We start from the raw sequence: 27,917 nt of genomic DNA on the forward strand, positions 1-27,917 counted from the left end.
ACGTTAAAAATCTCAGCTCCTTGTCGTCTGCCCTCACGTGAAACGACACCTCAAGGAACACATTCAAATACTCCTTGATGGCCAGGCCATCACTCCAAGCCCCAGCATCAAGATCCTGGACCTACATCTTCAGGGCAACACGAAGAGTGACGTATCCTTGCAGCACCTCAAACTGAGCATGAATAAAATCATGCACATGGTCAGGCGAGTTGCCACCAAGAAGCGAGGCCTCAAGGAATCCGATAACTTTCGATTAGTTCAAGCTTTTGTCCTCACGAGAATCACTTATGTGAACCCCCCTGTCTTCTTCTCGGCAAGGAGGACATAAAGATGCATTATATAATGATTAGAAAAGCGGTTGAGCAAGCCATTGGTATTCCAATGAGTGTGTCCACAGAGAGGCTACTTAGCACAGGGCTCTACAACATGCTGGAAAAGCTGATAGGGGACCATCGTTCTATCCATAAGCTCCAATTGAGCAGAACTGCGGCGGGTCGCCGCATCCTTCACCAGATTGGCTGGGCAGCATGTCATTCCGCTTGATGTACTCCTGGACTTTTGGCGACAAGAACTAAAAATGCTCCCTTTGCTTAGAAATATGAACCCCTCACACGACGAGGGTCCCCGACAAGCACTGGCGCTCAACACCACCCTCGGTGGGGATCATGCAGTTACCTACACAGACGCCTCCCAACATCGAGGGCAGCAGTACACCATCATCGTGGCTACCTCCTTGCTTGCGCCTCACTCAAGACCGAAGACATGACGGATGCTGAAGAGGCAGCCATCGCCTTGGCTTTCACTGAACCATGGGTTCTTAGGTAGTCACTGATTCCCAACAAGCCCACCAGAATTACCAGTTGGGTGTCCCGATGTGCACTGCGTGTGCTAAAAACCCACTCCCCAAATGGTTCCATTCAGCTCATCTGGACGCCTGCTCACGCTTCCATGGAGGGCCACGAACACGCCCACCAAGCCTGCACTTTCACCCCCGGTTTAATGGAGCTGCACGAGGACAGTCACCCGCTTGTCTCAAACAGGGACATCACCCAGAATTATCGCCTTACCCTGACCTTTCCATAGAACAACAAACTACCCTACGGCTCATAAAATCCGGCTCCTTCCCACACCCGACGCGTCTTCACTTAATGCACCCGAATCGCTACGACGTTGAATATAAATTTTGCTCAGAAGCAGGAATACTCTGCCATATAATCGGGGTGTGTGAATTTAGCCCTTAGCACCCCTCTCTTTCCATCAACTACCCAACAAGAGCAATGGGAGATGCTGCTGTCCAGCCCCACTCTGCCTACCCAGCTTCAGCTGGTGGGCAGAGCACAGGCGGCGCGGACTGAATACGGGCTACAGTGAAGAAGGAACCAATCCCCTGTGCCGCACTCTGGTCATTCAGAAATCTGAATAGAAGTATTTCCTCCTGCTCCTCCTCCAGCTCCGCCTGCGTCTCTGCCGTCACCTCGTCGCCTCCGTTCAAGACGGCAGAGACGGAGAAGTGAGATCGTCTAACACCGGGTTTGAACTTTACTTTTATTAAAAAAGAGTTTCCACTCATGTGCTACACCAATACAACTCAACCAACCACCGTTCATGCATCATGCATTAATTTAACCTCACCAAGAATACCCCTTTGAAGTAATAGAGGTGTGGTTAAGTGGATTTCACTTCTCTGGTTTCACTATTTGTAGAGTGGCGTGAGTGAATTTAAGTGATGTCGCATGGGTAATCGTCGTGGGTGCCATTTACAGCTTTGCTTTCCCATCACAATCACAGGGTGGATTGGCGCAAATTTTTTTTGGCATGCTGCTCATAATTTTGTTGATTTCTGAAGCAACCAATAACGACACCCCCACATCTATCTCAGCTAATAGTATACCCCTACAACTGCCACTCTTGTACCACCTCGTGTAGGAACGCCTAACGTTACTGGGAATGCCCATACCACCCGCCCTTCCCCATTCGCGAAGCAATGTGAGTGCAAGCTGATCAGCTCGCGGCCTGAAATTCAAAAAATTTGGCTGCACGAGCCGAGCAGCGACAACTCACGGCTTTCTGAAAAAGAAAAATGCCACACACGGTTTTTTCATTTTATTTTGCTCAACTACGTTTTTTTTCTCACTCACTCAAATACACTACCTAATAATTATGGATCCCGATGTGGATAACGATCCACAGGAGACCAACTTTACAAGATTTTATGAAAGATGGCGATAACCTAATTTCTAGCTTTCGATAAGGATCTCCAGAAGTCGTTCAAGACTGGAAAGTGCACACAGTTTGATACCGAGTTGTGAAAAAATCACAAATCTGGACAACTTTACCAAACGCCAAAGCACTGATTATTTATACAACAGAGATGGAATCACGCGAAATTAAATTCTGACCACAGCCATTTATCAGGTGGAGTACATAAGCATTCAAGAATTTCCAAAGTTCTCGCCAATTAAACTCCGTCGTTACTTTTGAGGCACGGTTCCCTGTATTTTTTCCTGCTAATAAATGAAATAAATGGACAAACCAAATTAAATCAAGAATATTTTCCATGAGGAATACCAAATACTAAAACCAGCTTCATGCCTCAAGGGCTACTAATATGTTACACATTGCCGCTTCTTTTGTTCATTGTAAACACGTCGCTTGGATACTTGACCTTTGGTGCTTTTGTCACAGTTCGAGACAAGAACCTGCGAACCTAAAGCCCTTAAAGGGACACTGAAGTGATATGTAAACATTGCGGGATTACTTGCGCAAACTGTAGTCCGGAGTCCCCAGGCCATGTTTCGACCACCCTGGGCGCGTTTACGCGATTTTATTTAGTAGAAAAATTAATTCGAAAATGCTGTCCTCCTCTCTTTACGCTCGCCCATTTTCTGCGGCGTTTTCGTGTGACGTCAGGAGGGGATAAGCTGGCAATTGGCCGCGCTACTGCATGGCTCCCCGGCCTTCAGACAGAATCAGTCGGCCCAGCGTTTCGTCCGCCGGCCGCCGACGGGTCGTCGCAATTCGTTCGCTCAGTTGAAACGAAGCCAGGACACGTTTGTGAATGGTAGAATTTGCCTTTCTTTACTTGTTAGTTTGTACACTGTATCTAGCTCCAAGTCAAGGTCGCTTCACACAAGCGCTGCACAAGCGCACATGCGACGCTTCGCTGACGGTATGCCAGTAGGAAAATATAAGGCCTCTTGAAGGCGGGAGAAGAGTCAGCGAAGTCAATATAGGTACTAAGGAAATAAAATCAACTGATATTTTTACCGTACAGCGTAAAACTAGGGTGCGGGAAGCACTTTTTTGCGCTGGGCGAACAAGCACAGCGGTCAGCAGCACGACTACACATCTGCGAACGCTTTTCCGTCTACGAAATGCAATTGCTAAACGTGAGCTATTGTGGAAACTCGGGCGACGCTTACTGCACGAGCGCAATACAACAAATAGTCACCTAAGCTGCTTGAAATGTCAAAACTAAAGAAAAGTGTAGACTGGTTGTACAATATATACCCTATATTAACAAGGCCGGCGGACCCCGCTCCGTGGTCGAGTTGTTTGGGGCGCTGGTTATGCCGCCGCAAGTATTTTGCAAGTCAGAAGTTCGAATCCCCACGGGTACGTGCTTTTTTCTTCTGTAACTTAACTTTTTTGTTTTCCGCCGATGTTTTCTATATTGAGTTCACATTTTTTTTGGGCCGCAACGTTCATGGCTCCACGAACTAGTTCACAAAACGCGCGCAGGCTGTCACTGGCGCGCTAGCGAGTTCTCGTTGGCGTGCTGTTGCCATAAGCACCGACTGCTTGCAGGCAGTGGGCACAGGCCAGAATGAAAAGACCCTTGGCCTGGTGCGAACACGCTTTTTACGACACAGGCATGAGGGAGGCAAGCTCCAAATATGGGGGAAAAGCGCATGACATTTGGGCGTCTGCGGGTACGCGGAGGGCGTTCATGCACTGCGTAGGTTTCGGCTAGTGAATGCTACGATTCCAATCCGTCCTAGGAGGCTTATCTTTATGCATTTTTACAGCTGACAACATGACAGAAGCGCGGTACGATGATTACTGAGTTATTGAGAATGCCCATCCAACAACGCCAACAGTTGTGTTTTACAGAACCGAAACCGAAACCGAAACTTGTTTGGTTGCTCACCTTGAGCATCGTCCAATCACGGTGCGGCTCCTCCTAACGTCACAGCTTTAGTTGGCGCGGCCGCCGCAAACCGCGCATGGTAGTTTTTCTTCTTTCGCGCTTTGTAAAATAATTACCGATTTGTCAACCGAATAAACGATAAAAAGTGTGCTAATGTGAGCCAGTCTACGCAGGGCAAGCAAAAACGGGAGCTTGACAAATTCACTTCATTGTCCCTTTAAAGTGTTCGGAAAATAGAATACTGACTTCTGTGCTGAATATTCGATGGTGACTACACTCAAGCTGAAACAAATGCTTTGAACGAGCGCTTTCCGGAAAGCAAAGTTGTCCTATGCGACTTCGACCGGGAGCAAGCTTCGCACCAATGGCTGAAAAAGACAGACTGCTATGTGCAGTTAAAGGATGCTGTACTTATTTGTCTGAGAACTGAAATCGCAAATTTATCTTTCAGAGACCTTCAATGATTGCAACATTGCTGGAACAGCAAGCTGAGGTCGTAGATAGAATGCGAATGGCTGGTTGTCAGACATGTAGGTAAGAGCATATATACAGGCTTGACTTCAATGTAGTCATTACCACAAATAATGGTACAGAGGGCCAAAACAAAGTTTTGAAGAATAAATATCAGAACACCAAACGGGGGAAACAGAAATCGTTGACTACTTTTATCTCTGCTCGTGCAAAGAAATTACCAGACAGGCCATGAGATTACAGCAGGTATGTGATGCGGTCACCATACCCTTAGAGGGCGTATAGTGGCAATACCCAAGTCTGCTTTCATGACAGGCCAGCTGACGATGCCGAGAATGAACACTGCACTGCAGTATGAGGAGGGTGATGTGTATGCTGCAGGTACAGCTAGACAGTACCAAGTGTGCTTACAAGCATCTAGCTTGCACACAGTGGACATGTTGCCGCAAGAATGCACCAACACGGACTCCAATGTAATGAAAATTTTCTGTAAACATTTTTGCACTGTCTTTTAGGCATGGTGACACTTCATTCCTACAGCGTCCTGTAAGTTAGCTCAATGGACCTTTTGTATCTATGACATGCGTGCCCAACACTTATGCAGGAGAAATCAGACTAGGGCCCACTGAAGCACAGCCAGAACCTCGCGATGCCACAACTACAATAACCATATCTCAAAGCTCATCAGCTTTAACCGCAGCCCCACAGAAAAAGTTTAGAGTTTTGTCTACTACTGCACAGGCCCTTTGGCTCTGGATTGCGCTATCAAGCGGCTTGAGGCCTGTGTCATTTTAAATGAGCTGATTACTTTGTGCAGTAGATTGCTGCTAAGAAATTCCCTTACAACAGCTGCTCAAGCCAAAGGCCCTGGCCATTGGTAAGAAAAGCCATTAGGTCATCAGGAATCACCTTGCTTCCGACTGTGAACAAACAGCACTGCATTTTGAACAGTGCTAAGAAGACGAGGCACAATACAGGCACGTCTTTCTGCTGCTCAAGATGCAACCTGACCGATTAGCGCAGCTTCCTTTACAAAGGAGCACTGGTGTACTAGAAGGCGTGCTGGGAAACTTTTGGGGGACATGCACAAATGTTAAACCCTCTTTGTCAAGCCACGTGGCAAATGAGAGTGCAGAAACTGTGACAATGCACTTGAAAGATGGCATCACGGTTGGCACGAGTGGTGATTCAAGAATAATGAGATTTTTTTCGTTTTACTTCACAATAAATGCTGTGTTCATTAGCCAACTTGCTTATTTTGTTCAAAGCCTGCATATAAACATCCACACTGTCTCTGTATACGTACCCCTCCCCCATTTTCTGCTGAAATGTTTCAGAACTGCCTGTAGTTCCTTTCAATGTCAAGAGCCCTATGGCACTTTAAATGCCACACACTAATTTGCCAACTCACTTTTGTTAAAGTATGCCTAGGCTCACGGTATTCCTCATAACATGGCGATTCTGTCATTATATAAATGCCTCATCCCGTTCACTTTTTCATCCCTTCATAGTAACACACAATGATATTAAATACGGAGTTAAATGAACCCTTGTTTCAAATGTGTCACGCGTTTTAAAGCTAACCTCCCGACATCGTCATGATTTCAGGCATGGTACACACGTTAGACATTGCTGAAAGTGACACTTCTAAAATGCACATAATTTGTTTCCGTTAACGTGCGGAACGGGTCAGTATTTAAGTGCTATCCATATCCACATGAATGCAGCGTTCACATTGCTACTTTCTCTTAACGGTTTTCTGTGTGCATTGCAGTCACCCTTTTAATGACCACTAGGCTAATTTCTAACAAAAGAGAAACGCTGATTGTTTTAATTCTGGAGATTAGCTGAATATGCGCATTGTACTTGTGTTACGTTAACATTTAGGTTATTGATTGCTTCAGAAATCAAGAAAATTATGAGCAGCATGCCAACAATGCTATCTGAGGGCTATGCAATTGTACTTATTACCCTTCGACGTTCCACGTATAGGTGAAGTGGATCTGACGGATTTGAATTGTGGTCTGTACCCAAGAGTAAATATCAGCTGGTACGATCTCGTTGATGGTTAAATTCGCTGCTGTTCCCAGCGAACCGTACCAGCGGAGAACAGCTGAGCTCAGCTGTGAATTTAACCATAAAGCAGCTGGTGCTAGCACACATTTTCTCTCGGGTATGCATTTCTGAACGATGTTATTACTGCACCAAATGAACCTAAAGTTGTAGATCGAACTAGTGCTAGGTCATAAGGGAGTGTTTCCTTTTAGCATATTGTTTCAACATAGTCGCATCCTCGCCGGTTGCTAACAGCGGATATGACGACATTTACCGCACAAAGGAAACTCTAGTGTAACGATTTTGTCATTGACTTCAGTCTACTGACGATATTGTACGTAAACAAACCACCGCGTACAGTTTTTATCAAACCAACAGCGCACGTACGTAGTCCTTCACGGGACAAAGGGTAGTAATCATAATTGCACACTGCTGGAGCAAGCTTCGCATCACTTGGCAAGGGAGTTTAAAAAATTGAAGCGGTGCCTTAGCGCATCACCCAGTTTGAAAGCACCAATTTGATGAGCTGAAACGGGGCAGACGTAGAAACACACGTCATAGCTGCGGCACAACACCGCAGAACTTCCACAGGAAAAAAAAAAAAAGCAAAACGTTCAAAGCAGTTGCCCTGGCGCATCACCTGTGCAATCCAAGCACGCACCAACTGATCAAATAACAAAACGGACACGCACACAAACGCATCATCGAACACAAGTGCTGTCCACCGGGCCCTAACGCACCACCCACTTCACGCACGTATGTTGACATCGACGGAAATCCCCAACTGATCAGCTGAAACAAGGCGGACACACAAACACACTTTGGAACTTGGTGGTGCCCGCAGTGCATCGAGCCATCATCTCGAGATTCCTCCACGATTCCGCGCCGCCGCTTCTCGTAAAACAAACGCCGAGCATGCCACCGAACTCCCAGCCACAACATCGGCTCACGCTGCTTTTCGTAAAAATAAATATAATAAAAGAACAAAAAGCAAAATTTTGTGGCGTTCACTCGGTCTGTTTTCTTTATTTTTGTTATGACGTCACAGGCTTTTGTGGCTCCGCCCAGTAAAAGCGGATTTTATTTTTTATTTATGACGTCACGGGTCTTCGTGGCTCCGCCCATTGATTGCGCCGCTGGATCAAGTGCTTCCCGCGTTATTGGGTGTACATTGTTGACGCCATCTGGCGTACACGAGCGCAGCCAGTGCAACTTCTCGATCGCGATTGAAACGGGCCGTGTAGCAGCGGCAGTGCGTCGAGCACGCTCGAAAGCTAGATCGTGATTCACTTCAATCGCGATTGAAAGTGCCCGTGTGACAGGGGTATAACATGGAATGTACGAAATCAACTGCTTGTAAATTGGAAGTCCCGATTTTACTAAGAATTCTCGTTTTAACGAAATAATTCGCGGTTCCCGGTGACTTCGTTAGATCGTATTCTAACTGTATTGCCTTAACATGCAAGAATGTATATGATTTCGGGTCTTCCGTGTGGAAGACCTCATAGCAAAAGCAAAAAAAAAAAAAAAAACTTCAAACACGAAATGCAGTTTTTGACACCAAATTAACCGATTAATTAATTGATTAACGACTGCCTATAAATCAGATTATTGTCTTAATCGAAGCACAGCACTAAACAGCTCATGCTAGCGCCGATTAGCCTAGCTCGTTGCTAGGCTGAGCAAAATGCGTCATCCAATCAGCTGTTCGTTGCTAGGCTGAGCAAAATGCGCTGAATGCCTCGCGCATTACGTTCGCATGTTTACCGCGATCGGATATGCGGTGAAGACGCTCCTCGCTGCCGACGGCCCCGTGCGACACCACCGCGCCCTTCTGTTTGAATTTGGCGCCACGGTGTCCTGGGAGCAGACGATGCGCCTCCGCTGCTATAACAATGGGGCGCATGCGCAGAAAGCAGTGGTGTGAGATCAAGCAGGATCAAGTGCGAAAAACTTCTCCCACAGGCAGCACCTACTCTTCGCCATGTGAACAGTGAAACGATCAGAATCGCCATCCCGAATCTTGTAAAAAAATGCCCGTAGTATGGCCCTTCACCTTACTAGAACTCATCACTCGTTCAGAGTACGGTACTCCGTTCGGCCCCACTAGGCAGGAGAGGACCGTAACTCTTTTTGTGGGCACATGCGCGTGCGCATGAATACAGCCGTCACATGTCATCATATCCCGTTTCTTCCAATTCCTTCTCAAGAGGACGCAAACCTGAAATTTTTCGCGTCGCTTCCGTGCCGTGCAAAAAAGCCAGAGCAACGGTGCGTGCATTGTGGTAAAGCTAGCCTCTTGTATCGCCACTGTTGTCCGAGAGCTGGCAAATCTGGGTTTTACAGAGAAAAGAAAACGAAGAAAAGAGGATTGCGAGGGCAAACCCCCTAACAAGACGATGACTTTACAGATACATAAGCACTATACAAAGCGTGTTTCGTCTTTTCTTTCTTCGTCCTGTGCTAAAGTTCGCTAAAGTATGAGTTCATTAGTCAGCAGCAACCAACTCGCCCAACTATTCGCTTTAATACAAAGCCTCATTGTAGGGCCTATATATTGTTCAAGACCGGTGCGCCCTACAACTATGCCACAGGCTGGACAGAAAAGCTCAGAGGATGTAGAAGCTACGGCCTAAATTTATATAACCTCTTGCAGCTACGTGGAACGCTGAATTAAATGGCAATTTGCACACAACCTAAACACTACAGTAGCTGTTAGAATGCAGGAGCACAGGTTTGCAATGCCAGCCTTCTACGCACTCCAGTCGCATCAATGATCTTACAGCTCTAATCAACCCATTGTCAAAAAAAAGAAACAGAAAGAGAGTGGATGACATGCATCTGCCAACGTGTTACAAGTCACTGTTGCAGGTTTGAAGGGTGGAGCTCACAGAGGTCAAATACTGGTGTGACATATAAAGAGAACGTGCTATTACTGTACTGTATTACTATAACAAGATAATCTAATAGCTTGTGTAGCTTCGACACAAATCACGCAATTTGTATGTTCCAGTTTGCACTTTATGCAGAATTTCGATTTTGGGGGGGTGTTGGTGAGATGTTTGGGGGGGGGATCTTTTTGGGGGGGTGTCGCAGTTCTTCTGGGGGGGGGGGGGGGGTGTATAAATCCCAGGCTGCATTTCATTCGTCCATGAATGTACATGGAAAAGTCACTTGAGGGCTTCAGTTCATGCAAGGACAAAGCCACCATCAAAAAACTGAGGACAGTCTAGTACAAAGCAGTTTTATTCATCAGCATTTTGACCTTGTTTGGAAAATTGCATCGCGCACTTTTCACTGCACTGCTTGCTTTTTTTTTTGTCCTTCGAGGACAAAACAATGTGGTCAGTGAAATGCAACTTGGTATCAATGCACACGAAACGTAGCAGAACAAATTAGTGACATAAATGCCAGTACATGTTGCTTTTGGCACTACACATAGGTGTAAGAAAAAGAAAAAAACATAACGACTAGGCAATATTGTACTGTGAGGCTTGTTCAATGTTAAGCAGTCAGATTGCAAGTGACATGCTGCAAATAAAATACAAGTTTATTCTGCCATCACATCAAATGCGAATATCACGAAATATAAAAAAGTTAGTTTGCATAACATTCTAGTAAAAGACATCCACAACTCCTTCAAAGGACGAACTGTATAACCAGGAGTGAACAAAACGAAATCAGGACACATCTTACACTTCCTCGCAGCAATGATGCACACCTTGTTTTAAAAATTTTCCGTAATCAAATAAAAAAATATGCTACCAAAAAATGCTACCAAATTACTTTCACGCCCTTTGTAATGCACAAACTGTTGGCCCATACTGTAGTACTGTTGTAGCATACCCACGATGTGCGCAAAATAAAGCAACAGTGTGCAAAAGAATCTCCTTGATGTAAGTGTGACAAGTTCAACACCTGATGTTCACACGTCGACCTGCTGCATTGGTTTCAGGCTTGGCGAGACCTAAATGGAAAGGGGGAGAAAAAAAGAAAAAAGAAATGTTTCATTTTTGGTAATGCACAGAAAAAAATCCCGGGCCATCTCCACTAACATGAAACCTGGGGAGGCGAAGCATGCAGTGTATAAGTGTATTCTTGGCGCCTTGGCATTTTTGCGAACGGAGATGAAACCGTTGGGGGGGGTAGGGCTGTGCAGTAAAAGCCTCCTGCCTTTGAAGCACACTCTCTAGCGTGAGGCTTAAACTACTGTCCCGGTGTTTAGCACGTGTTACGTTCTAACGAAGACGACGACAGGAGACGCCAACAGCCCCAGCCCCAAAGGGGCTCCGCCCCAAAATTCACTATTGAACAGGTATTCGTGGCGAACACTGTTGAAACTTTCTTTTGTGCATGATTTAAGCTGCAGCACCAATGAATTTCAGTTGACAAAGTCGACAGCCATTAATACCTATGTGCAGGGTGTTGATTGATTGTAGGGCTTAACGCGGCGACGCAACGCAGGCGATGAGGCGTGCCGTAGTGAAGGGCTTCGGATTAATTTTGACCACCTGGGGATCTTTAACGTGCGCCAAAATCTCGTACACACGGGCGTTTTTGCTTTTCGCCTACATCAGAAAAGTGGCTGCCGTGGCCGGGGAATAGAACCCGCATCCTTGAGCTCAGCAGCACAACGCCTTAGCCACTGAGCCACCACGGCGGGTAATGTGCAGGGTGTTGCAATGATAAATTGTCCTATTTAAACCGTTTTCTTGAACAGACCGCACGCTCCCCTTTACTGAAATTTTGCATGAACGTCACACTTTACTGCATATTTCGTTTAGAAAAAACACAGGCAGAACCAATGTTTAGCAATCATGTGGAAGCCAAACTTGCCAGATTAATCATTTTCCTTATGAGGACACATACAAATCAAAACCCCAAAAAGCTGTGGTGTGTACCCAGACAGAAATAGGTTTTTGTTTGATAAAAAAAAAAAAAAAAAAAAAAGAACCAGAGCACTGCTGTTGCGTGTTCTGAAAAAAAAAAAAAAAAAGTGTGAAAAGAAATGCAACCGTCATAGCACACGTATAATCAAGTCAGCCGGTTCTGCCGAAAACTTTCTTTTTTGGGTCGATTTGCTGTTGCATCACCCCATATTGCCAAACAAGTAATAAGTATTTGGGAGGGCTGCAGTAATTTTTGTGTAAATAAAAACAAAAATACAGCACAGATTTCAAGTAGCAAAATATGGCAGACGATGGCGTTGCCGTCGTTAAGAGCCTGACTTTCATTGCTACCCCAACAGTAAAACAGCAAGTTCAAGAAGGCAGACATTGAGGGCAATCATGCCTGCCAAAGGAAATCAGTGCTGTTTTTCCCTCCGCCAGCCGAATCCCTTGAGCCAACTCAATGAAGTTTCACACTTAATATGCAGCTACTTGGTGCTTGTGCCAGTGGCAGAGAGTGCACGCCTCTTGGGCAGATTAAAATGCGGAGCACATGAGTGCCGGTGCTCCCGCCACTGCGGAAGCAGTGTCACATTCTATCTTATGCAACAAGATGACAATAAAAAACGTTTTCAACAGAGGATCGAGAGCAATCTTTTTACGGAAAAACTGTTAGTGTGCCTACCTCAAAGGGGCAGGCAGTACTGCTTTTGATGTCGTCGACCTTAAGCCCGTCGGCAATCTCGATCAGTGTGAGGCCTTTCTTCTCGCATACTTCAAAGACACACTGGAAAAAAGATGGGGCAGGAAATAAAGACGTGCAGCTGCTGTAAACAACCGTTACAGAAGAAAACCAGAAGTACAGTACTAGCATTCCTCTGGAACTTGAGACAACCCATTTTCAAGTGAAACCTTTCTTGTGTCAAAATGATGTGCAATGGCCTCCACACATGCTTTGTTTAGGTGTCATAACATGTGAAGTCCAATGACCTGCTACCATTTTTTTACAGTTCTTCAAAACAAAGTGCACTATCACACACCTACACTTCTCTTGAAAGGCACAGCTGACAGCCCCCATCAGCCTGTGTACTCGCAGCGTTTGCCTACACTCCTTGCTTGCTCTAACTCAGCCACATTTCACTCAACTTGGCCAACAGAGCAGAGCAGAGTGTCAAGTGTCACCTCTCTGCAAACAGAGCCTCCAAAGTGAAATTATGGCGAAAGCAAGACAGGCTGCCAGCCAAATTAGTCAATCAAAGTAAGACAAATCTCTTCTGTGCTTCTAACAGGCCACTGAAAGCATCCCTTAGAAACCCCCCTACATTCGATAGAAAAGACAGGCCAATGTGAAATCTAGGTATATGCCATTTTCAAGTTTATACAAGTACCCCTGAATTTTTCAATAGAAAAAAAATATGTTGGTTGGTGCTAAATTTACAGCTGAGTCAAAAGAGAACAGCACCGTGTCCACTAGGAAAGAACTGCGTAAAACTAGCCCCAACTTTAGTTTTATGAAGCAATAGCCTGCACGGCATGCAAATGGTTTCATCTGGCAATGACACAGGGGTGCTCATAATTAACACTAAATTTATTGCACTGACAGAAAATCTTCCGCATTTGTGACAGTTCAGAAGCAAAGCGGCGCAGTGTGTCGTTACCTTCTCGGTGATGATCAGGTCAACGCAGCGCTGTCCAGTAAGAGGCAGCGTGCACTCCTTCATGATCTTGGGCTTCCCGTTCTTGGCCACGTGTTCCATCGTGACAACAATTCTCGTGCCGGCCGCTTTGCTAGATACCAAGTCCATGGCGCCCCCCATTCCCTTCACCAGCTTTCCCTGCAAGCAAGAAGAAGAAGAACCAAAACGGTTCATCCTTAGGCAATAACACCACCTTTGTGGTTGTGCTAGTTTAAAGTTAATCCAAGACCTTCCGTTTTAACTCCTTATTCAAAACTGATCACGGTGATCGATGTGTTAAATATTAAATTTAATTATGTTTCAAGCATTTCTAAGACAAATCCTCCAGTGGTCAGCTTAGAAAACTCCCTTTTAGAATCACTTTCATGTTGGCGACAAAATCACAATTTTAATTGCAAATTTTTATCGCATAAATGTGATAATTTGGTTCTAGAAATCACTAAGATCTGTATATATACACAAATTTCTTTACATTTTTTATTTCCATGAAAGCCCAAGCTATAGTCTTGGAGGATTTTAGGCCTCCATGTGTTGTTTTTCCCATATTTCACGCGGTTTCAAACCTATTACATCTTTCTCAAAATTCTCGTTATGCGACCACTCACAACTGTTTCACACAGATCTGTGCAAAGAACAACGATAAAAGAAATCTGTGCAATACTTCATATTTTTGGAGCTTATTTTACAAATAAGCTGCGGTCAAAAGGGGCAATTTTTTCACGTTATGCAGTTTTTCGATAATTACTTCCTTAATATTCATTAAATTACATTTACCCTACCTCATTTCCTAGGTAAGACCTTTCTAAATAAATGCCAAAGCTTTCTTCTATCGAACATTTCCTTATTTAGTTATCATTGCTGGCGTGACTAGCAATTTTGACACATTTCTCAACAAAAATTAACTGTTAAGAATTAACAATACTAACTCCTTTTTGTACGTCCACTCTTTTGATCCTTAATTTTCTTCAAACTACAGCCTGTAAAATGTACCAAAAAAAAGATACATATGCATCTTTCCTGTTTAATCAAAGAGAGGCCACTCACGGGAATCATCCAGTTGGCAAGGTCACCATACTGCGACACTTCCATTGCACCGAGCATCGTAAGGGCAATGTGGCCCCTGTAACCACAAGTGAAAGAGATATATACTATTAAGTTATTGGAAATGCTCACTCCATATCTGCCCACTTGCATTTTGCGCAGTATTGTGGCATCATTTTGAGATAAAATAATAGAGAGCTGAGCAATTTTTATAACTACTGCACCATGACGTCATTGCATGCGACACTGCCTCTGCGCAAAGCTACGGCATGTGGCGAACGTAGCAATTTAGATCATATGCTCTGGCGGTGTCCCTCACTTCGGGGCCCTCAACGCATAACCGAGGAAGAGTGGCGCCCCGACTTGGAGAGCCCCGATCTACTACACCAACTAAGGGCCGTCCAGAGGGCCCACGACCCAGCGGAGAGGCTCGGCCTCCCCGTCCCCACGTGGGAGCGGCCTGCAGCGCTGCCGCCCTGAACGCCGGCGGTGCTCCTTAGGACCTTCAATAAAGTTCATTGTCTGCCTGTATGTACTGCACCATGTGATGCACAAAGGGGCCCTCAAACTACAACCTAGCAAACTGTAATTCACTGACATTTTCCCCGTTTTTTGTTCAATGCGCACACAGTCAGTCCTCAAACGGAGCCCTGTCAACACCTCAATCTGTGGTGGTAAATCCAGTACAAGGCCTCCAAAGGCTCAATTTATTTCGACACTCCATGCTTTCAACTATTCTAATTCCACCCCACTTCCCTCCCTTGCACACATACACACAAGACACGTGGCTCTCGGACCACTTTTACCGTTCATAGGAGGAACCCCGCACATTTGTGGTTGAAAGCCAGTCAACGACATAACCAGACTAACACAAAGCGTAATGCTTCACACCCCTGAATGAATATTCGGCTTCTGACTCTCCCACCAGTCTTTGAATATTGCCTAGAGGGATCTCTGTGCTTCTCACCCTCGGATCATTGCAAATGACTCATCGCTGCCAAAGTAGGACGCTCCAGGGAGTGCGGTGACCGTCTCCTTTCCCGCATTGATCAGGTCAGCATCCACCTCCACTTCCGTCGGATACGGACCCTGAACCAAGACGAGAGGAGGACATGGCAGTCATCTTCACCTTATACGAGTGGGTGTTTTCCAAGGTAACACTTGTGAGTAAACACAAAAAGTTATTTGACAAATGAAAAATTTTACTTATGCAATGATACGAAAAAGGCACTTTTCACAGAACAGCAGCCACATAGCTACAAATTTGCGGGCTCGAGAAAATGCGCATACAGCAAAAAGTCACCAACAAAGCCCCTAACAACTAAAACAGCAAAAAAACACAGCGTTCAGAACTTGGTGGCAGTACCTTTCACCTTTTAAACAACAGGTTTCATCTCTTCAATGAAAACGAACTAAAGATCACTGTTGGGTAGTCCTGCCTTTTTTTAAGTCGTTCATTTCTGGCTCTGCCACCCTCACTACAATACTCTGAAAAACTTTTAGAAATAGGTCAATGAATAATCAGTAAACAACAGCTGTTAACATCCATATTGAGAAAGGAAAAAAAATAACGTCAAAAAATAAAGTCGAAGAGTAGATGGCCTGAAGCCATTTGCAGCGCAAACATGACAGCACTCACAACTCCCAGGATTCCATTTTCGCTGTGTAGAACCACATGGATTCCCTTCGGAATGTAGTTGCTTGCAAGCACAGGGATGCCGATGCCAAGGTTGACTGGGTGAAGCTCAGCTAAGGACAAGTCTTCTCCAAAAATTGTGCACATACTGATCGGTGCACACCGATGATGGTACTACTACGCACGAAAAACTTTGGACTTGTAGCAGTATTATTAGGGTTAGGAAGACACAAGGAAGAACATTTTGCACCAGCTCTACACCACACAGTACATGTGGAGACTATGTGAAAACAACCTAAACAGCCACTGCGTCCTGAGGAGCTACATACGATGTGAGTAGCATCCCTACTGACATCAAATGAAGCTTTACTTCAAATGATTACAATGCCCATCAAGTTTGAACAGCCACTTGCAACTTCCAATGCTTTTCTCTGCTGCAAAATGACAGCCAAGGTCCTGCGGTGAACCGCAAAAGGATACCATACATGCCATCCTCAAATTCCAAGGCTGCTCGTCGGATGATGCGACTTCTGACATCGTCCTTGCTGCCTCCACCCGGTCCTTTCTCCCTCAGTTTTCTTTTCTGAGAAAGCAACACGAGAATGTAAGCTGTGAAAGCGTAGTTGCTGTTTTTTTGTACGACAAATGTAATTGCTGCTAATATAAGAAAATGAATTTGCAAAAGGATACCTCGATCCTCTTCTCAAAGCTCTTTCCTTGGTAGACGGCATCGACGTAGATACTCGGTATGTGGATGTGGTCGGGGGGTAGAGCTCCAACCTCGCAGATCTCTTCCACCTGTTTGTGGGAAAAAAAGAAGCAGAAATGAGGGCTGCAGCCCCTCCTGGTTCATTTGATAAAAATGCCCCACAAAGCAAAATATTCGTCTTTACTTTGATGAAAAAAAATTGCCAATGAGAATTCAGTACGACTCACCTCTGCAATTGTGTACTTAGCTGCCTTGCACATAACTGGATTGAAGTTTGCAGCTGTTTTCCTGAAAAAGAAAAAAGGTCAAGAGAAGTGAGTATAGTACTGAAAAGCTAAAAGAAAAGCATAAAAACAGTGAGCAAGGGTAAGGCAGCACACGGCAACCACCTTTCAAGGGTAAGTTGAAAAATGATGATGATACACTTCATTCAAAGAATGACAAAACTAAAGATAAAATAACAGCCTCACAAACGAGAAAGTGACGGGAGAGAAAATTTCCATAATGAGAGGGATGCCTAGAGCAGTTACAGTTACTTCAAATAAGCTATTTCGTCAGCACGGCACATGCCATAACCTTAATTTACCTGCAAATTCTATGTCACTCATCACAGAACTTCACTTTTCTTTGTAACGCAGTCAGCAACTGCTGAGAACCAAGAGGCTCTCTTCACATATTTAAGAATTTTTTACAACAGGTTGGCAAGGGCAAAATATTTCATATGAATTTTAATTCTTACAAGGTGCCTGTACCTACACTGCACAAAGGAAACCAGGTAACTGTCAATATACAAGGAAGGAACACAAAAGTATTTGCTGCAATGGGAACAACCCTCTTTCAGGTCTTAGGTGTAGTTGGATTTCACCTCTCTTTTACTTGACGAGTGCTGAAGACGAAATAGTTAGGTTCTTTGGGAAGCTTGAGCCAAGAGGACCATCTCAACTCGCTACGATGACTGACCACCAATGCTTGAAACAGGTGAGGACTCCTTTTCTTTCTGGATATTACATTTATTAAAACATGGAGTCATTTATTTAAATGACTCCAATATTTACATTCGGCAAGAGTGGCAGTTACTTTGCCACTCTGTCCGCAGCGGCTTGTTCGGCCATGATTTATACTGAACTAGATTCCTCTCGACCAACCTCGGACAAAACCAGACACTCTGGCTTTGACCCCAAAAACCACGCCTTCAAAGGAAGAGTGAAAAAAGAAAGAGCGTTCATTCAAGAGAGAGCGAAAACCCTTTTCAGAATGATTCACACTTGACCACTGATGACCCGCCGCAGTGGCTCAGTGGCTAAGGCGTTGCGCTGCTAAGCACGAGGTCGCGGGTTCGATTCCCGGCCGCGGCGGCCGCTTTTCTGATGGAGGCAAAAAGCAAAAACGCCCGTGTGCACGACATTTCGGCGCACGTTAAAGATCCCCAGGTGGTCAAAATTAATCCGGAGCCCTCCACTACGGCGCGCCTCATCGCCTGTGTTGCGTCGGCGCGTTAAACCCTACAATCAATCAATCAATCAATTGACCACTGATTCCCCACAAGAACCAACCAATCCTAAGCACGTCCCACGCGCATGTTATTAGAACCGAGAAGCCAAAACAAAACAGCCGTCACCGAGAGCCACTGACTGTGCTGAGTGCTCAACCCATATCTCCACGAGGCAGCACCTTCACAAAGTGTAAAATCTGAATTCCAAGAGCCATCTTTGTGCAGCTAGCATTTTGCTCCATCCTCGCTTCCCCGTCTCGTCTTTGTCACCGCACGTACTGGCACAAAGAAGGTGTCGCTCGCTAATCCCTTCCCTTGACCAAGAGACGCCGCCGTCTAACTGGCTGGATGCGCTCCTCCAAGTTCTGCCAGGCATTTCTGAGGCGGATGACCCTTCTCCCAATGCTCAACTCCGGGGGTAACGTAAACGAACAGCAGTTACAGCAGCTTCGCAAGATCCTTAAAGCTACGCCACCGCTTTCTGACACACGAAGAGACCGCATCCTTTCGCTTCTTGACCACTGTCACCTTGGCAAACAAACGAACCCCCTCCTAACGTTGGGAATCCATAATACCTGCAGGCACATTGTCTGGGAGAAAACTACGCGCCGAAACTGTTCTTGCTACTGTGCACCCAGCCGTCTTTCACTGAAACCGCTTGGTCGAGCTGAACCCACAGCAATACAGTTGAACCCCTTCATAAGAGACACATATCGGGGAGCAGTTCCTGTCTCTTATACGAGATGTCTCTTATAAGCAGGGAACCATGTTCTCACTTACTAATGAGACCAAAGTTCAATGTGGGCACCGTATGACTAAAATAAGTTCAAAGGAACGCTACAGCATGTTGCAAAAGATTCATTCTAATGTATGTTTGGCCCAAGAATTTATGAAACTTTGTTTGCTTCACGACTGTATTTACACTGTTTTTTACAACCGATTCCACAAGCTTTTTTTCTTTCCTTGTTTGTGGAAGATTAATCGTAGATGTTGAGTTCAAAAGCCTGATGAATATCCAGAGCGCACAGCTTCTTCCGCTGTGTGCTCAGGCTATTCATTACGCTTGCAGGACTCAACATCTGCAGTGCTTCTTGATTTGGAGCTACGCGAGTGGGAGAGCCCGCATGTGCGATCGTGCTCCATTCAATAGATGGCAGTAAGCTTCAACCACTTCTGTCAGTTGCATTTCCACTGGCAGGGCTTCTCATTGTCATTTTATAGCTGACTGAACCACTGTGTGTTTGCTGAAGTTATAATAAATAGCGACTGCAGGTGTCTGTCGTCCCCCTGTGTTTCCACAATGGAAGCAACTGCAATTAGTGACTGGTGGCACTGCATCTGAAGTGAAAATGTTTGTTACAAGCGAGATTATTGATGAAACTTCAAGGATGACTTGTCCCTTATAACCAATCTTCTACATCCGACGTCTGTTATAAAAGAGGTCGATTTAATGGGAAAGATAGGGCAGCCAACCATGTGGGTGAATAGTGTCTCTTATACCCATTTGTCTCTTACATCAGTGTCTTTTATAACGAGGTTCAACTGTACAACAAAAGTACATGGGCTAAGCATCCCCCCATTTTGCCACACAAAAGGATAGAACTCAAAGCGTGCTTTCGGCGGCCCCGACTTTGTGTCTCTGCAGCTGCATGAAAGGACAGGAATGTGACATCTACAAGCACAGGCAACACTGATACACGAGCTGTTGCTGGTTTTCATTAATTAAGTTAGGTGCCCAAACTTAACAGGTCTTGCAAAGTTGAACTGCATAGAATCAACAAGAGGCACTCTCTGTGACGACTACACTGTAAACTTTCCAGGCCGAATTAGCAACCATAAATTAGCGCATTGGTAATGAGATGAAACTGGCCCATGAGGGCTCACATTGGCACTTGCCTAAAAACTAAATTGCCAGCCTTGTCAGCTTTCCATGCTTTGACAAGGGCAAAATCTCCGGTGATAGCGTGCTCCATGATGTAATTCTTCCCATTGAACACTTGATGCTGAAACAAACAAGCAAAAAGCTGTCAGAGGGTGACTTCATTATAGCTGCACATTACTTCAAGTTTTGCACGTGCATTTTACATTGAATGCAACACCGTAACAGTAATTTCGCAGCAAAACCAAGCACTAATGATGTGCACGCCCCCATTTCAACTGGCCCAGTCTCTAGCTGGTATCCAAACCACAAAAGAACATCTCATTAGAATTGTGTGTTTCATATTACATCTATATTGCTGCGAACAAGAATCAGTACATTCAGGAAGCCTGTACAATCTTTTCTGACCCTTATACGACTGGACAACAAAGACTAATGGTCATCACAGAGAGGTTTAAAAAATTCAAATTTTGGGGGTTTCAGAAGCCAAAGCTACACCCGGCCTATAAGGCTTGCAGCAGTGAGGGGCTATTAGACAACTTGGGGATCTTTGTGTGTGCTCAAATTCCAACATATGGGTGTTTTTGTTTTTCATCTCTATCGGAAAAATGACTTACAAATGTTCCCAAATTACTTCAGTGTCCCTTCAAAAGGAACAGCAGTATGATGAGTGGTATCGTAGTAAGAGGCAGAAGCAGATCATGCGATGGAACGATGGGCGAGTTTTCAAACTAGCCCCTAGTAGAAACAGGGGCATGGCGAGTAGACAGTGAAGTGAAATAACACACCCTGGGGAGAAGGAGATGGAGGAGGGAAGGATGAGAAGGGTGATGCTGATGATGACTGTGTGGATGGGGAGGATTTTCATTCCCCCTTCCGATTCAACTCAACAACACATCGCTGGCCTCCGCCCACGCGGGGAAGTGAACTGAGGAGGCGCAGTGCATTCCCTACCTGCCTGGGCTCGCTGGTGATGACGACGTTGCGGTTGGAGTCGTATCTGATGGGCGCACCACCCTTGTGGATCAGCGTCCCATAGGCTGTGGGTGTGTAGAAGGCCGGGATGCCCGCACCACCAGCACGTAGTCGTTCAGCCAGGGTTCCCTGCAAAGCACGGGTGGGCAGGGATGGGCATTGTACTCTGCCGCTGATAGAGCATGGCAAGACTTGAGCATTTTATGCCCAATTTTGATCATTTCATATTCTGTCCAGCTGCTCGCGTGCAAGCAGCATAGTTAACATGTGCCGCTTCATGAGTAAAAAAGATTGGCTGGCAATTATGATACCCCCTAATGCGAAATTTTATGATACTTTCTAATGATATGACACTCCCTAATGCGGTGAACTGCAAACTTTTGGGTGACAGAGCATACCTGCTGCATCCCACAAAGTGATCGCCACATCAGTGAACGCACGAAGGCGCACAATTAACTTTGGCGTGGTGTTGTCTCGTAGCATGTCGCCGCAGGAAACCATGTCTCACGCCTTTCACCATACAATCATCCATCGCTTTCCTGCTCACTATCTCCGGTGGCCTCTTCGTTCTCTCGGTTACCTCATAGCACGTCATCGCCGGAGAGAATATCTTGAGCCGTCAGGGAATACTGCCCTCCCCCTCACACTTTCGCCATACTTGTCTGCTCCACTTTCCTGCTCCTTCTTCTATCGCGTTTGTCTTTGGCGTCCCCTTTGTTCGCTCGGTTACAATGAGGGATGATGGGGCCACGAAACCACAGAAGCAGGCACTCAACTGCTGTGCACTAAAAATTATTTCTGTGATCCCTTAACCACAATGCTGGGCTGTTCAGTGAAACATTGCTAAACATAGCCAGCCACCTCACGTGACGTTAACTCTTTCGCTACCGCGCCTATCAAAATCGATCAATTTGATCGATACTTTTGGGAGCGCCTTTTCATAGCGTTCCAGGCGTTTCTCGAACAAGTAAAGCTGTTCGGAGTTAGATCAGAAAATGGCCTTTCAAAATCAGTTTTGTTTTCATTTTTGCAACGGAAACGTGATTTTTGACACGCTTTTGAATCACCTGGTTGTGGAAAAGGGGCGTGGTCAACGCGCCTCAAGGCTACCAACGAAGAATGCGTGCAACTCGTAATTACTCTGCACCAGCGCTTGTTTTTTGCTATCAGGGCGTGAATGGGGAACTAGCAAACGATTTTCAATCGTCAGGTTCACGCTCTGACAGTAATAATCCCAGAAATCGGCTGAAAATGTCAAGCAGTGCCTGGTTGCAAAGCTACTTTATGATTTTAGGCAGTTTTATTTCCTTTGCGCAAGTTGTCCTAAGTACTCTGGTAGTTCTACTTACCCCAGGACCATTCCCAAACAGTTTACAACAGTTTCGGTTTCGTTTCTGCATCGCGAAATTCATATTTAGCGCAACTACGCAGTTACCCAACTTCAAGGCTAACTGCCATGGCGCCTGAAGCGTCCGCGACTGATCCTCGAACAAAGCACGCCGCTCCTCATTTCCCCCCACCCTAACCCGATTTCTGCGATAAGAACTTCAGATGCAAGTCAAAAGGTCACACCCAGTCGCCAGATATTTGTTCCGCCGAGGACAGCGCTTCAAACCGGCCTTACACTGCCAGCTGTTCGCCTTCCAGTTTCGTTTTCATGCGAGGGTATATCCGGGTGTCTAATGTTGCTGCTTAGTTGAACTGTCTATTCGGACGGAGTCTCTGATAAGTTTTTGTACTGTTTCATTTGAAAAATGTTAGGTGGCGCTGCAATAGAGGAAGCTCGTTGTGCTGATCTTTTTTAGCGCGCGACTGCTACTCGGCCAAAGATCGCAGGGGACGATTCTAGCTCATCGTACCTCATTTTTGCGAGCAAGGCTACAATTGCGAGTAAGAAGATGATAATAAAGCTCAGCTTTATGTTTTGAGAGATAACTGACCGTGCACGACAACAAACAGCAGCCACGGCGTTCCGTTTTCAACTTCATGCATGTTTTTTTCTGCATCGCGTGCTTGTCCCAAATATTGTGCTCGCTGTAAATGCAAAGTCAGCCATTGACAAGATGTTTCTACGTTATGTGGGGGCAAATTGGTGCCTCTGATAACGTCAAACCGCCAGATTTATTCCAAGGAACCACCCAAAATTGCACAGTTTGAATTAGAGGTTGGGCTTCACCGCATGACACGAGCACCGTGCGTGCTAACATTTTTTTTTTATATCTGAAAAACTGTTCCGCGCAAGTCGACATTTTTTTCAGGGTGTGTTTTTGAAATGTTTCCCTGCAAAATGTATATTCTAATTTTTTTCTACTACCGGTGGTTTGATATACACAACTCCTTTTTTATCATTTTTTTCGACAACTTGACAAAACTTTTGATTTTGATATTTTTTTTCACAACTATGATATATGAAAACCTTTAAAAAACTGGTGTTATTGGAAAGGCCGTTAAATAATCTGCATTTTATGCTCCTGCAATTAGTGCCTAAATAATTTTTTAGCAGAAAAAAAAATGTTTTCTTGGACCCCCCAAAATTGGTAAATTTTCTGCGGTAGCGAAAGAGTTAAGTAAGGAGTTGTGTTCGTCTTAGAAGAGACGACTCAAAGCAAATCGTGAAATTTCCAAGCCTGCAAGAATGTATGGCAGAGGAAGCTATAACTTTTATGATGCGATTTTTTTCGGAAAGACAAAATGCTGGTTAAAAATCTCGTCTACTGTGATCATTTACACTGCCAGTGCCATGAACCTGCTAATGTTAAAATGTAAGTATAAATCTGCCCTTTTTTTTAATGGAAATGTCGTCAAACCATGACCGACGTTGCTGCATAGTGGGTGTGTCAACAAAAACAGGCATCGCATCAAAGGGGCTACGAAGACAAAAATGCAAGTTTGGTTTATTTGAAAGATTAATCGTCTCGTTAGAATAACGCTGACACCACTCCTAATGCAGAATTCACTCAAATAAGCTGTATCATTAGGAAAAAAGGTAATGGCCATGCGACCCACTAGCTACAACTCCTGTGACGTATCATGGACAGCTGTGCGAATAGCTGAAGCCAGCAAAAGCAAACGCAAGTTAAGCAGGGCTTATAAGATGGCAGAATGAGCTGCTTGCACTTAAATTTAGTGCATATCCTTTTTATAGCAGGAACAATGGTGGAGTAAACAATAAAAGTCACAAACACACACGTAAACATAGAAGTACCAGTGCATACTGCATGCAATATGTTTGTTACAGCTGCACAGAAGTCTGGCACTCTGGGATAGTCTTACACAACACTGGCCAATGGGCATAAGTGACATTGTCTTACGTCACCTTTTTATCGAGCAGACACACGCAAAACAATCACTATCAACCACTACAAAAATGAGCCAGGTGCAAATCCGGTCAAAAACAAAGTGAGTGTGGACAGCGGGCCAGAGTGCTATTGTGGTGCCATCTAGAGGACGGAGTGTAAACGAAGCAGCGAAAGATGTTTTGTCGTCTGCTGAAGCCCTAGTCAACATACTTGACATTCGTTTTGAATACCTGCCCTGGATGAGTTGTCGCTGACGCCGCAAAACACGATTTAGCAGAAGAATTGAAATTTCGGCGTAACTTGTGTAATTTCTCAGTGAAGAAAACAATGTTTGCTTCCGGACAAGCATTGCAGCACTATAAAACACCTTATCTTTCCAATAAAACAAACTTATATTTTGTTTTCATGGCCCTTTAAGCGTCAGGCATGTTGAATAGAAAAGGGTGACATTTCCTTTTTTTTATTAACAAATGTTTGGTTAATTTTATTAAATAAAAAAAAAATCTACACAGCTTACCTGTGGCACAAATTCAAGCTCGAGCTCACCCGACAGGTACTGCCTCTCAAACTCTGCATTTTCACCAACATAGGAGGATATCATCCGCTTCACCTACAAGCAGAAATGAAAGGGTCATGTACAGACACTAGCCAATGCACCAGCTTAAAAATGCATTATATGTTGCTGCTACAAGGGCAAAGCTTTAAAGGCAGTACCAAAGGTCAATCAAATCAGGGTAGATCATTACGCCAAAAAAAAAACAAACTGATATAGTCTTTACATGCTGATATTCACAGCACAGTGAAATAAACCATCTTTAAATGAAAATCCCTCCAATACAGAAGCTGCTTCACCACAACAACCTCAAGGATGTTTGGTATTGTACACAACTTTTTGAGCAAACCCCCAGGAAATGGTAATCCGGATAAATTAAACATAACAAATGACACAACAAAATATAAATCCTTATAATTGCAGGAAAATAAAGCTGCTTTACTTTGGGTAATGTTCAATGGGATTCTGGTGTCATCTCTCAAGCAGATATGGTTACAGAAGGTTGCAAGTACACTTGAGGGCAGTGATAGCCTTGCAGCCCAGAAAAAAAAAGAAACAGTATAGATAGTGACACATTTATGCTTTCCTACATGCAGAAAAAAAAATGCTACGAAGAAAAAATTGTGGCTGACCTTGTTATTACTAAACAAGCACGGACATTAAATGAAAACAGCTTTTGGTATTCACATAAGTGCCACACAATATGATTTTGTAGCTTGCCTTTATGGCAGTTGTGTGCACAATTAAACGTTTCAACAACTACAACAGCTCTCACAAATGCAAAACAGTAAAAGAAAGCACCAGACAGAAGCTATCTTCAGACGGCACTATCTTTAGCAAGCATGCTTCTTCTGGCTCAATGCCAGGGTTATACAGCACGCCTTTACGCTACGCACGATAAAAAACACTCCACCTTATCTGTCATGTCATTCATGATAGGCTCAAGTGACAGTTTGTTGACCACACAATGTTGTGCGTATTTGTATCTGCTTTCCAAAAGGCTAAAAAATATCGCAAATACTACAAATGGCAGCTGACATTCAGGTGCAGGTAAGAAACCAAACAAATGCAGTACAATGTATCGCCCAATCATAAACAACAGTATTAAACAAGTTGGCCCCAAAATCTTAAAAACAAGCGAAACAGGCTGAACGCTCGAGTCCCCACAGTACTAGCGCTCTGTGTAAAGTAGACAGCACCCATACTCGCTCAAAATGTTGCCGCTCCTTTTCCTGAATTTACGACAAACTTGTTACTTCTGGGACATCATGCATGTTCCACTTAGACTCCAAAAAAAGTTCATATCACTAGAGCGCCGACAGAACAGTATGTCAGTGCCTTATCACGTAACTTAGCACATCTTGCTGACTTCACTTTTCTTGACTTTTTACATCTACTCGCAGGCACACGAGCAAAAAAGGAAAAAAGATTGAATGCACAACTCTGATAAGCAGGCCCTGTGGATACTGTGGTTGGGATCGAGTGTGTCGCTCAAGAACAGTTAAGCAGATGATGCTCAGACTGGTGAAGGCTTTTTGTGCTTGTGAGCGCTCCCACCTGTTTGGCTACTTGAAACTGTGATAAAGCCCTGGCACGTCGATCGGTTGATGCCCCCGTGATATTATACAGTTACTGGAAGCTTGGCTGCATTACCCAGTATCGTTGTTGGCTGCCTTTATAGTTGCAGCGAGAGAATGTTTTCAATGACTATTGTTTGAAACACTATTATCAGAAATGCAAAGCAGAGAATAGAAAAGAATCAAAACAGCTGAGGGAGCGAAAAAACAGGAAAAAGAGGGGGTCACCTCGCGTCGGCCCAAAGCAAACAAAACTGTGCAAACCTGTCGGGTGTTGAGGAGGATGCCAAGGCCGAAACCATCCACGCCAGCATTGTTACTGACTACAACGAGGTCTTTGACAGAGGACTTCGAGAGTGCAGAAATCAAGTTTTCAGGGATACCGCAGAGACCAAACCCTGAAAAAGAGATGAAGCCAATGCACTATTGTCCCCTGCTGAGAACTCGTAAGGGCATTAAACGATTCCTTCACACAGACTACTCCAGTTCATCTTGAGCACAGTGTATCAGAAGGGTGCCTTAATGCTTGTAAATCTTGATCAAGAGACCAACTCTAATGTGTGCAGAGAAAAAACGTTTTTTTTTTTCGTGCATTTTATATTGAATTCCCCTGCATCTACTTTTATACTGGCTCTTGTATTGCAAATATACTCCTACTGTGTGAAAAATTCCGACCACCTCAAGAAATGTATCCGGCTAATGAAAAAAATCATTTATCTTAGGGGCAATAAATTGCGCTCTGCGGAGGTGTATCAGTGCAAGTTCCGACTGATCAGACGTCGTGAGTGGCATGGCCCGCAGGCTTGCACCGGGGATGTTTTATCAAATCACGGTGCAGTAATATGTTTCACTGACCTCCAACCAGCAGCTTGGATCCGCTTTTGATTTCCTTTACCGCGTCTTCGGCCGAGTTGTAAAACTGGGCGTTCCGACTGGCGGTCGTGGCGATGCATCTCTGTTGGTGGGACACATGTCAGCGTTATTCCTTGCAAACGAAATCACGTGCTACGGTTGTTAGGTGGAAGTCAATAATTTCTGAGCGCGCGCATGGCTTTTTTGGCAGTAAAGTGGAGGACGTAAAGCTTTAAAAAATAATAACCCGCGGCCACCTAAACTTGATGAAAGCTCTCTTCCCTTGGAGCAACTTGCGTATTTCGGCTAACTCATTCCAACCCATTAACAAGAGAAATTTTGTGGCTGCAGAAAAGTCCGTGCTTGCGATGCGGCTCACGTTCACGTGTGAGCGCAACATGCAACCCGAGAAGAATGTAAACACGACGTACCGCTGCCAGCTGCTGGCCTCTCCCGAGCGAGGAACGAGCACACAACCTGCGCACGACTATTCTGGCAGCCATCGCTGTTTACAAAATCCTCCTTAGATTAAAACTGGTTCTAGCGTAACTTCGCTTGGGGTACGCACATCTCAACGACCGATCTCCTCCGACTCGACGATCATCCGATCCGGCTGCAAGTTGCAACAGCGGCGGTGGCGCT

At 44.8% G+C, this 27,917-nt stretch overlaps 1 protein-coding gene across 1 annotated transcript; it reads right to left on the bottom strand.

Annotated features, from left to right (window-relative positions):
• Positions 1-9,904: 9,904 nt before the first annotated feature.
• On the bottom strand, positions 9,905-27,917 carry Scot (Succinyl-CoA:3-ketoacid CoA transferase). Its single transcript, XM_077703702.1, has 15 exons — positions 27,707-27,917; positions 27,279-27,378; positions 26,688-26,821; positions 24,811-24,903; positions 20,974-21,123; positions 20,037-20,143; positions 16,876-16,936; positions 16,630-16,737; positions 16,420-16,522; positions 15,943-16,037; positions 15,271-15,392; positions 14,307-14,382; positions 13,224-13,400; positions 12,251-12,352; positions 9,905-10,643 (listed from the first exon to the last, which is right to left on the bottom strand). The coding sequence occupies exons 1-15, from the start codon at positions 27,776-27,778 to the stop codon at positions 10,602-10,604; spliced, it is 1,542 nt and encodes a 513-aa protein (XP_077559828.1). The 5' UTR covers positions 27,779-27,917; the 3' UTR covers positions 9,905-10,601.

Source organism: Haemaphysalis longicornis, unplaced genomic scaffold, assembly GCF_048455015.1.
Source record: "Haemaphysalis longicornis isolate Haplotype H1 unplaced genomic scaffold, Haemaphysalis longicornis Haplotype H1 scaffold_3, whole genome shotgun sequence".
Classification (NCBI taxonomy): Eukaryota; Metazoa; Arthropoda; class Arachnida; order Ixodida; family Ixodidae; genus Haemaphysalis; species Haemaphysalis longicornis.